The sequence below is a fragment of the Plectropomus leopardus genome, chromosome 4 (genome assembly GCF_026936395.1).
Source record: "Plectropomus leopardus strain MGB_pleo_1.0 chromosome 4, ASM2693639v1, whole genome shotgun sequence".
Taxonomy (NCBI): domain Eukaryota; kingdom Metazoa; phylum Chordata; class Actinopteri; order Perciformes; family Serranidae; genus Plectropomus; species Plectropomus leopardus.
This window is the reverse complement of record NC_142179.1, coordinates 32,244,051-32,255,367: the sequence shown is the minus strand read 5'-3', so window position 1 is coordinate 32,255,367 and position 11,317 is coordinate 32,244,051. Positions and strand designations below refer to the sequence as shown.

The window sequence follows — 11,317 nt, the reverse complement described above, 5'->3', positions numbered from 1 at the left end:
AACAAGGACATGCAAAGGAACTACAGAGACACAGAATAACCAAAAAGACACAAATGTAAACACAATGATACAGAGAAACAAAACATTACAAGGAGACAGAAAAGGAAAAAAAAGATTTACAAAGAAACAAAAAAGATAATCAAAGAGACACAAAAGACTAAAGAGACACAAACATACCTCAGGGAGACACAATATGACCAAATGAGATGCAAATTGCTTACCAAGGAAACAAAATTACCATAAAGAGACAAAACCACAAAAAGATGCGTATAGAGAGGTGTAAAACAAACAAAAAAGAGGCAAATCTCCTGCAAAGTCTGTTTGTTGAGGTGGTGGGGCCTCCTGCATACCTGTGCCCCGGGGCCTATTGTCTCACAATCCACCCATGGAAGCACCAAGAACCCAGAACTTTTAGCAATTTATTTCCACTTCTTTGCTGGTTCACCTCTTATAGAGTCATCATACGTGGTAGTTGATGGTAATTATGTCAATAAATAAAGATCACCTTCCCACCGATTTAAAATCCTCTTTGCAAGTTTATTTTCCTCATAGATCTACATATTTTTAGTGCCAAACATAACTGCATAAGTACCTCTTGAGGAGTTACAAGCACCCGAGGTTGGAAATCAATGCTTCAAATCCCTAAAATATATAAACACTGTCCAACACTTAACTACATGTCGCTTCCTAAATTTGTGTTGAAGGAGTACTTCAGTGATTTAGTGTTGCTCTTCAGCAAATTTTGTGGACTCAGAAGCAACGGATTTTAAAATGAGCTGTCAAAATCAAAACAGCAGTTACTGAGATACCTTGACTTTTATAAAAGTGAAGCAAAGTACCTCACTACATTACCCATAATGCAACATAACATTCTTCCTGATAGATCATCTGTACCTTGGTAAACATCCGCTCTATTCCCCATGTTTGTAATTGAAGCCCTCTGTTATAAACTTGTAGTCTCTAAACTCGGGCTGAAATAGCTCTGATGGCATCACTATGAGATTTTCTTCAGTGCCACAGAAAACGATATGCAACTGTTTTTACAGGCCAAGTAGTATTTTCTATGACTAAACGGACCTTAATGTAAAAAAATGTTTGACTTGGTCTTTTGATCCTTTGAAATATGGGCAATTTGGTTAAATTTCTTGCAAAAAAAAAAAAACCTGGGAGAAGGCAATGAGCAAGGTACACAAGACATGTCTTAAAAATGAGCAAGAAATCAGAAAAAAATGATACAAAAAAGTAACCTGAAAATAAGCACCAAAAATGAGTAGAAAAAAAAGCTTAAAAATTGCTGGAAAATGAAAAAAAGTATATATATCATTTTCTTCCTCTAACACAGCTTATAAAAGCTATGAACAGAATTCTCTAGTGTTTCCCTCTATTTTTTCCCCTTAAAAAAAGAGTAATTTTCTTGTTACCTTTTCACTTATTTCTTGCAATTTGTGGGATATTTCTTACCAAGTTGCTCACTGATTTCCTTCCCATTTTTTCCAAAGAAATCAAACCAATTTGCTTGTGTTTCAAAGGGCTGAGCAGCTGTAAAAGGCGTCTTAAAGCAGCACAACAAAACTGAAGTCGATCCAGGTCTCAGAGATTTAACAAACAAAGCCACACACCTGGAGTATATCTCTATTTTTATTTGTGTATATGTACACATATAAAAAATAAGGACATATGTACAATGATAATAAATATCAACACGTTTGTACAAGTGAAATAAGTTACTTAACATACTTTAAAAACAAACATAAAAGATCAATTACAGACAAGCCAAAATGGGGGCAAAATTAAAATCAGGGTGATAATAGAATTATACAAATAATAATGCGAGAAAACAGCAGAACTTAAAGCCTTGTGTGAGAGAAAATATTATGAGCGAACAAATGCGTAAAAACAACTGAAGTACATTACACATGCATTTATTTCAAGCTTGAGACCTTTATTCTTTCAGTCTTTTTAGTTTTTGCAACATGTTATATTAAATAAATTGCCTGATTGTAAAAGGGAAATATATTAAGACATAACCAAGTACCAGTGTAAAGAGCTAATATGTTTTATGGATCCGCTTCAGGGGATGTAATATTATAAAGTGGGCACATTCTATCAACCAATATTCTCTGAATCAACAGATACGCATTTGGTTTTTAGGGGCTGACAAATTAAATGATGATTAAAGTTTTGGTTACTCAGCCTTTCGTAAGGTGAGGGGATAAAGAATCCAGCAGATCATTACTGACATACAAACAGGAAGCGTACAGGAAGTCCATCAGCCTGGAGCCGTTTAGCTCGAGGGGAAATTTAGCTGCGGATAAAATATGCAGAAAGGCTGCAGACATCAGCTCAGTGTAGCAAAGTGGACGGACTGCTGAGACTTAAATATCGATCTGGAGTCAAATAAAATTAATTTAAGCATTTCAACAAGAACAAAAGCAACTGCAGTCTACTTTGGCTTATCCGAAAAGGTGAAGAGGCACAGAAAAAGTAAACACGTTGAAATGCAGCCATGAATTCCTGTACAACCCTTGAACCACAAAATCAGACATATTTTTTCTTTTTTTTTTTTTCTTTCAAAGAGAGCATTTTTGTTCCACAATGTTAGTGTCCGTAAAAGTCCAAAAAAATGACGGTTGAAAATGATGTTCACGGATGATCATATCAAAGATGTTCAGTCCACTTGCAGAGGATCATGCAACACGAGGATGGAGTGCTGATGGCGGAGTACCTCTTCAACCTCGGGATCATTTTGATATTCTACATCTCTCTCGGCGCTCTGTACACAGTGGGGGCAAAACAAGGTGTTTTTGTCCTCCCCTTCCTTCTCGCTGTGCTCCTCCGGTCCCGACAGACACGTCCCGAAAACAAAAGCCGCCCCTGATGGACAAAGCACAGAAAAAAAGGGGCAAAATAATGTAAAGTTAGTAACAGCAAACAGATGTGGTGTTCGCTGTGTCTCAAACTTTCCTTGAAATTAGAACAGAAAGTAGGTTATATATTTTTACATCGTTACATCACCATGGAGCACATCACATTCACAGCAGATTGGCCTGATGGTGAATTAGATAATGTAGTCTGGTACTTCATGCTAATGCCTCAATATATCACACTGAAAATATTATACAACAATATACGAGCAAATGTAAAACTAATAACATTTAGTTATGACAGTTCTGAGTCTGAGATTTCAATGAAAAGCTCCCACACGCTGTCTGTATCTCGCAAGCAGAACATTGTTATTAAACAGACATCTCAGTCTGACAAAGGTCCTCCTGAGGTCAACTTTTTTTTGATCTTCAGACTGAAACATTTTCTCGTTATAAAATCTCCCGGTCGCAAGCTTCGGGCTTCAGGCGGCGTGGCTCCTTTTCTTATCATTTTTCATGAAAGTAGCTTTCCTGATGCACCTGTCCCCCCGAGACCTCAATAAAAGTGTGCACAAGGACAGTTTCTGATGAAAAGGAGACCGGGCAAATGGTGCAGAACACATGATGTAACTGGGAGGCTACAGCCATGCTAGCAGCTCTGAGAGGCTGTACTGAGGCACAGCACTGCTTTCAGCTAACGCCGGCGTTATGAAACTGCTTTTAGGTTCATAAATACAGAACATTCTGATTTTAGCGTGTTGTAATTCCTTTTCAGTTTGTAGGCACTTTATTGTAATAAAACTACTTCATTTGATTAAAAAAAGATCCGTCTTCTAACCATGGATAAAGCTCGTCTCTGTGAGCGGCTGAAGTGGTGTTACCTCCAGCCAACACAGGATATGTTCAACCGATGATTATTACTATTATCACTAGGGGTCGACAGATTATCAGCCCGACCAGTTATTGGCATTTTGCCGATTATCTGTATCTGTTTTTTATTTTAATGATCGCCGATAAAATTGATAAATTAAAAAGTGCATAAAAAGTGTCAGCATGGGAAGAATTTCTATTTTGTAAAACCTCAAGGAGGTTATTTTTATTTATTCACTTTTTATTAAAATTTTCACTTGACTTTATTAAAATGTTGCTGGGAACTTTCTTTCCATACTCAGCACATTATCCATGTTGTAATGAAACATTCATATATTAGTGCCAATTGTCAATTACTGTATTTTTTTACGTCTATATTTTTAAACAATTACATAATTAGCACATTATACATACTGTATTTAAAAAAAACAAAACAAAAAAAAACTAATGGGTTACTATCACTGTATTTCTACTTATAGATTTATGTGTTTACATACCCGTGCTGGTAGTTAAGATATTTCTACGTGTGATAATTATCTATGCTGACATCAGAGCGACTGCAACGCACCTCAAATTCCGCCCAGGGATCAATAAAGTATTTCTGATTCTGAATAGCAACCACATTTTTTAGTATTGACTTGACTTGGATTTTAAAGCCTGCAAAACCACGCTGTAAATTCAGACTTCCTGTTTCTCTGAAAGGAAATGAAATAATAGAGCAAAGCGCCCCGAGTTGGGCTGAATTACGTCACAGCTCGTTCACGCGGCGTCACTAAGACAAACAGCCAAGAATCCCACCTATACTGACTGGATACTATCTGCAGTGGAAAAGCAATTTAAAAAACTTGTACCAAAAGTAAGTCAGGTCGAGATGAAGCATGCAGTGAAAATGAGGTGTAATTACTATGTTTAATCTCCTTTGTTTAATCTGTGCAAAAACTCAAGTGTGAAATTGAAGTTTGACGTGGAGCTGATTAGCCAGGAGCAGTGACTTTGTGGGGTTCACAACTTTATTTTTAGATATACAAACAAGATATGGCGTGTTATTTAGTGAGCTTTTTTAACCTTTGGATTGAGTCAAACTCGCTGTTTTCTCCTGCTTTTATGCTAATTTTGTTAACTGTCTCCTGGCTGTAGCTTCATATTTAACAGATATGAGAGTGGTATTGATCCTCTAACCTAATCCCCGGTAAGAAGGCTAATAAGTGCATTTCCTTTAGCGATAAGTTGAGCAAGGGGACAGCCAGATAAATAAACCGAATAATTCTTAACACTACACTGAGCAGCCGAAAAGCTAAATTGGAAATCGTTAAAGGTTGGGACTTTGGTTGAATGTGTTTGCATGAATTTAATTAAGTGGAACAATACCTTTCACTGGTTCGCGGCTGCTTCCCGCCTGAAGCCAGCGGTTTGTCAGAGCAGCAGCAATCTGTCAGTCTGTCCGGCCGTTCTTCCATCATCACTCTGTGTGTGTGTGTGTGTGTGTGTGTGTGTTATTGTGTTGTTTTACAGTGCTCTTCCTCTGTATTAGTCCACAGTAGCCCCGGGTGAGTCTCTGGGCATCGGTACGAGGGAGGGAAGGAGGGAGGGGGGGTTTCATGGGGTTTTCAGGGTGCATCACAAACACACTGCGGTCCAGGATGGTTGGCATTCAGAGGACTGTGAGTGTGTGTAAGTGTGTGTGTGGGAGAGGGTAGTTTTCCTTCTTGGCAGTGCAAGTTCCCACCCTCGCCATACACATAAGATATAAAGCACTTATTGAGACATCCACAGCGGTCGCAACAGTGAGGGTTCAACTACATTCTCCATGCCTAATGTCTTCACGTCAGCTTCGATTTGGAATTAAGTGTGCAGTTATTGTTCCGCCGCAAAGGGCTGAATGCAAAATAGCCTTTTTACTTTCCGCAGCGACGAACAAACATCCAAAAGGGCTCCGCCAAGACACATATCCGTTACACACTTTGACTCCAATAAATGTCGTCTGGAGTGCACTTGTAGTATATTGGACTCGAAGGTGCGTTTGAAGGTCACCTTTGCGAGGCTGAGCGAGGAATGTAAGCCCTCGCATTGTCATTCACAGAGGGGAGCCATTAGTCACTTGAACACTGCTGTAGTCGGTAAGACGTAGAAAAAGAACAACAAGAAATGTCTTAATTCAAAACCAACCATCACAACAAATGAAATTGGAAGGGATCAAGGACTTTCTCTGGGGGGTAAATACAACGTGGGAGAAAAAAACGAAAAAAAAAATTGAGCAGAGAAAGTCTTGAGAGATTGTCCTTCATTCAAAACTCCCCCTTGTGTCTTTCACTCCAATTCACTTCATTTTCCATTTAATTTCCTCTCTCTTTGTCTCTCTCTCCTCTCCTCTCTGTCCCTCGCAGAGCTCCTGCGACGGGGACGTGATTGTCGTCTTGCTTCGAGATTAATTAGTCTTTTTATACCGCTCTCACGCTCTTGGCTCACAAATACAAAAAAAGGGAAGACGGGCTTCCAGTTTTTTAAGTGCAGTAAGCTGAAAAAGTCTCAAAGGAACAGATGGACAGAGTATCAGTTCAGTTTTTCCAGTTTGGTTGCCGTTTGTTTCAGCGCAGGGGACTAAAAGCCACTTGGTCCACTCGACATTAAAAGAAATGCGCCCCTTGGAGAACGTGTAATGGCGTTTGTTTGATTTCCATGCTTGAGGTGCTCTCCTCAGCCTTTTTAAATACACATTTTACACAAGTGGCGATTGCACAGTGGAAGCAGAGAAAAGCCACAACCATCACTTGCCCAAAAACATAATAATTATAAGAGTGCATGTTAGCGAACACAGTGTATGAGTGTGTATATTTAACATGCTGTGTGCTATAAACGTCAACAGTGAGCCGAACAGGCATTGGCGGAGCGAGAGAGAGAGAGAGAGAGAGAGCGTTGGGGAATTGACAGCGTGTCACTGAAAGAGAGAGAGAGCAGGCGTCCTCAAAAGGAGGGAGGTAGGTTGGTTGTTTTTGTTTTTTCCAACTCGGGGAACGCAGACGGAGGAGGACAGGCCTAGACGGACGACTCCTCGGGGTTGGCGTCGGGAAGCACGCTTCTCTGCTGCAGAGTGCGCCTCAGCTCCTCCTTAAAAGGGCTGGAGTAGTCGTTCCCGCCCATGCCCAGGCCTCCGAGCCCGCCGCCCCCAGCGCCAGCCCCGCTAGCCCTCTCCTCCCCTGCTGTGCTCAGGTTGAGGCGGATGTAGCCGTTGCTACCCGAGCCTCGAATGTTGGTGAGACTGAGACGGCTGGGGGAGTGGATGGGCTGGCCGGGAATGGCGCTGGGCGACGCCGTGCTGCTGACGCTGCTGGGCCCCAGGGCGTGACCGGGAACGATCTTCAGCGAGCCGTCCGAGTAGTAGTAGTTGGCGCCTGTCTCCCAGAAGCGGTCCTCGTCGCTGGGCATCTTGCTGGGCACAAAAGTGGGCGGCTCCTTGGGTAGAGTGATGGGGTACACCAGGGTGCTCTCCAGAGGCTTCATGTCGGCCCCTTTACCCAACGCCAGCTTCAGCCTCCTGCGCAGGTAAAGAGCGGCGACAAGTAGCAGCAAACACGCCGCTCCGAGGGTGATGACCAGCACCCAGAAAAGCCCCATGCTGCTGTCAGGGGCCCGGGCCTCCATGAAGACCGGAGCGCTGGCTACGACGGCGACTTGGTAGCGCTCAGTTTGAAACTTCACCCCTTGCTCCTCAGAGTAGCAGACATAGCGACCCGCTTGCATCTGGCCGGCTTCAGGGACGACAAGGGCCTTTAGGGTTCGGTCAAAGCGTGGCCCTCCTGCCTCGGGGTCCCCGAGCTGCAGCTCCCGTTCGTTGAGAACCCAGCACGGCTGAGCCAGGTTGGAGACCAGCTGGCAAGGCAGCACCATGTCAGAGCCCACCACCACCGTGACGTTCCTCAGACGGGAGTGCTCTGCAGAGGGAAAGAAGAAGAGCAGAGGTGGTTAAGTGTCGTCCATAATAATTCATATTCTCCAGCAGCCGGCTCTCCTCTGCTTAATTCAATTTATTCAGTTCAATCCAAATGTATTCACTCAGTTCAAGTCTATTCTCTTTGCTTTCTACTGACTTGCTCCTGCAGCGACAGTCAATTCCCACAAGGGGCCACTACTGAGGTGCGGCCTCACACTCACCGGGGCTGGGAATGGAGACGGGCTTATCGAACTTGGCTTTTCCTCGGCTGAACCTTTCCAGCATGAGGTCCTGTGACAGGGAGGGGGTGGATCTGCGGGGGAACGGACAGAAAGCAGAGCAGAAGATTAATGATGGTCACACCAAGTGCTACAGACAACACTGGATCCAGCATGTGTAAAGGTGTCCAAAGCCAAACTCGAATGACCCTATCTAGAGTCAGTGTTTAGCTTGTCCATATTAGGCTACTGTAGTAACTCAATGGATGAGGACCCGCTCCTTATGTAGACATGAACAGCTCATTTTAAGGTAACAAAGAACAATTCTTATTGTCAGATGATTGCACAATAAATCTAACACACTTCTTATGTATTGTATTCCATTTCTGTCAATTCATCCCAATAAATCCTACACACTGGACCTTTAGACAAATACAGTATATTAGCCTTTTATTACAACACAGATATGGTGAATGTTAGCCAGCTCTGACCACAGATTGTCAATTTCGTTTTATTGTTATGTTTGTTCCACAAGGGGTGATCGCAGCATGTGAAGCAGGAGGATTTGACTCAACAGCTTCAGGGTGAAAGTCTGCAAAACATGCAATCAAACCTGCTTCCCTCCGCTATAAAGTGCTGCTGATATCCAGCTAAAAGACTTCCATTAGTGTGGAGTCAATATAGAGTTAACATAATATCTATATACTTTCAGGGGCTTTGCCAATATTTGCAGTCGGCTTTTAAAATATCAATACCGAGCCTATTCTATTATTTATTTTTATTTTATAGTATAAATGCATGGCTGCACATAGGTCTCACCCGCGGTGGAGGTCGATACGGACGCAGGCCCGGCCTTCGCTGTCCCAGGCGCAGTAGGGATCCCGGGCGAGCAGGCAGTCTGGCTGAGACTGATAGCGGCTGCAGTTAGCCAAGGGCAGCTGGAGAACCTCTGCACGAGAGCCGATGTACAAGTACTTCTGCGGACAAACACAGAAAGAAAAAGATGAAGAGAGAAAGATGGAGACAAAGAACAGATGCAGCCATCATCCAGAGACAGAAACCAGAGAGAGATGAAAAACAAGAAGAAAGATAAACAGAGAGCGAGAGGGAGAGTGACTCAGTTCGGGGTTATAGGAGATAATGGGATAATCACTCTCAATTACAAAAACATTCACCCCCCTGACCCTCTTCCAATCCAATCTGGATTGCGCTCTTTTCCGCAAAAGCTGTTATAAAATGTCTGGTCGCGGCTAAGCCAGCATTAATGAGATAAGCAGCGAGCTTTGGGGCAGCGAATGCCTCGTCAAAACTGCATCGATCGGCGGACGTGCCACACAGAGCCACGGGGACGCGGCCGGTGTCAACACGCAGGCTCAGCTGACAGGGCAGGGACACTGAGAAAACAACAGGGGCCAGAGGTTCAATACCCCGCTGAGGTGACGGATTGTAATTACTGTTATTGTGAGGAGGGTTTGAATTCATGAGGCGACACTTGATCTGAAAAAGGGCAGTGTTGATAAAAACATCTGCTGAGTGGCAGCCGGCCAGGGGCCTCGTGTTGTCTGCCTGTCTGCTGTCAGTGGATCTATGATTGTAAGTGTCTGGCAAAAAGGGTATTAACAAATCAGCATAAGACAGTGTCCCACTGAATACCGATGAACAAGTGATGCAACAGCAAAGCAAGCTAATGGAACCCCAAAACTCTGCTTTCGAGGGATATGATCAGAGGAAGTACAGAACCGTGCTGCTGTACCAAAACAACAAAGAAAGTCTGAGTAACTTTTCCCCCTGAGAGACCATTAGGATTTTTCATCTCTCAAAAACACTAAAAACTTCTAGGAGTCCACGACGATAACATGCACATGGCTAAGCTCAAATGATCCAAAAAAAAAAAACAACAACACAGAAAGAAGAGCGGCTTTCTTGTTACTGAAATCCCTTTTGTCTCAATTTGTTGTATTGAATCTCGTCTGTTTAAATGTTCTTGACAAAATGTATCCAAACAGAGATGAGTCCGCTGAAATGCCAACACAAGACTTAATTCCTTTTGAGACGTTTCTGTCTTGGAAACACCAGACTCAATTTACTGAACTAAATGAAAGTGATGAATCTTAAAGGAGTCCTGCAGTGATTTAACACCCCTCCCCAAACAGTTTCTGACATTAGAACTGAAACGCTGCATCCAACAATTTCTAACGCTTCCTGAAAACTGACACTGCGCCAGTCGTGCTGACTTTGTGTTATTGGTGAGCTGTGTGAAGGTGAGGAAGTACACAGGATTTGAAATTCTCACTCAAGCTCTTTTTTTGCATTTTTACCCCACTCTTTCTCTCATTTTTAATGTGTAAAACCAGCAGCAACACTTTGCTTGCCCTATCCATATTTTGTAACGATTATTGCATCTTGCCCTTTGCTGACTGCCAACTTTTCTGATTACTTTCTGAGGCATTTTATGCCTTTATCAGATAGTGATAGCAGAGAGGTGACAGAAAATGACAGAGAGAGATGGGCTGGATTTGAATCAGGAACGTTGCACTTCTTGGCTGACAGCTTAACCCCTTAGCCACAGGCCATCAACTACATTTGTCAAAGGGCCAGAATTTTTCTAAGCAAACACTGTGTGGCTGGTCATAAAAAAATAAAATAAAAATGAATTAAATATACCAAGTTAGCCTTTCATTGTCTAATAATTTAATTAATAATTGTTTACTAATGTTATACAATTATTTTAATAATTATAACAAAAGTAGAAACTTTAAATAAGAGCATGTGAAAATTTGAAAGAAATTTAAATGAGAGCTATAATTTTCCCAATTCTTGCGCGAACATATTTGCCTGTTTTTTTAACATTTAAATGTGTCCCTTTCAGTTGCATGGGACTGAATGTCGTGGTAAGTGTGTTTAAGAGAGAGAGAACGAGAATGGTAGCAAGAGGAAAGGAGAAGGTGGAAGGTGGGCTATTGCACAAAATGTTTTTTTCAGTAAGGCTATTAATAATTAACTTGGAAGGCTGCTTTGTTAATTCTTGACATCACCAGTATTTGGCAGCAATGATCAGACAGATGGACTTATAGCATTTTTAGAGGAATTCACATAAAAAAGGGGTTGGTAAATCATTAATTTTTTAGGGGAAGTAACATGAATATAGAAAATCATGCAAGCCATCCTCTGATCCTCTGAGAAACTGATCTTTTGCTCCTTATATTTTCTGAATTGATAATAATATTAAATCATATTCTGAGGGCCAGATGATGATCACTCCCCTAAATCACAGAGTTGCCCTTATGGCAGGTTTGCGTCAAACTCCAAAAACGCTAGATGCATCTTTTCACTAGACCCTCCCTGTGTGGTAAACATCCACATTTTCAAACTCAGTTCTCCTTCAAAAATGTGCCCAAGTCAAATTAAACCTAATGACATCGCCAGGGGATATTTTT

At 42.1% G+C, this 11,317-nt stretch overlaps 1 protein-coding gene across 1 annotated transcript in view; it reads right to left on the bottom strand.

The window, feature by feature from the left end:
* Nucleotides 1–1,625: 1,625 nt before the first annotated feature.
* sema4c (sema domain, immunoglobulin domain (Ig), transmembrane domain (TM) and short cytoplasmic domain, (semaphorin) 4C) overlaps nucleotides 1,626–11,317 on the bottom strand; it is a 123,098-nt gene continuing 113,406 nt past the window's right edge. The window contains exons 14-17 of the mRNA XM_042489017.2: nucleotides 8,700–8,857; nucleotides 7,884–7,975; nucleotides 5,103–7,663; nucleotides 1,626–2,874 (exon numbers count right to left, since the gene is read on the bottom strand). Of these exons, the coding sequence (XP_042344951.1) occupies nucleotides 6,768–7,663; nucleotides 7,884–7,975; nucleotides 8,700–8,857 (1,146 nt within the window). The 3' untranslated portion in view covers nucleotides 1,626–2,874; nucleotides 5,103–6,767. The remainder of the gene's footprint in view (nucleotides 2,875–5,102; nucleotides 7,664–7,883; nucleotides 7,976–8,699; nucleotides 8,858–11,317) is intronic.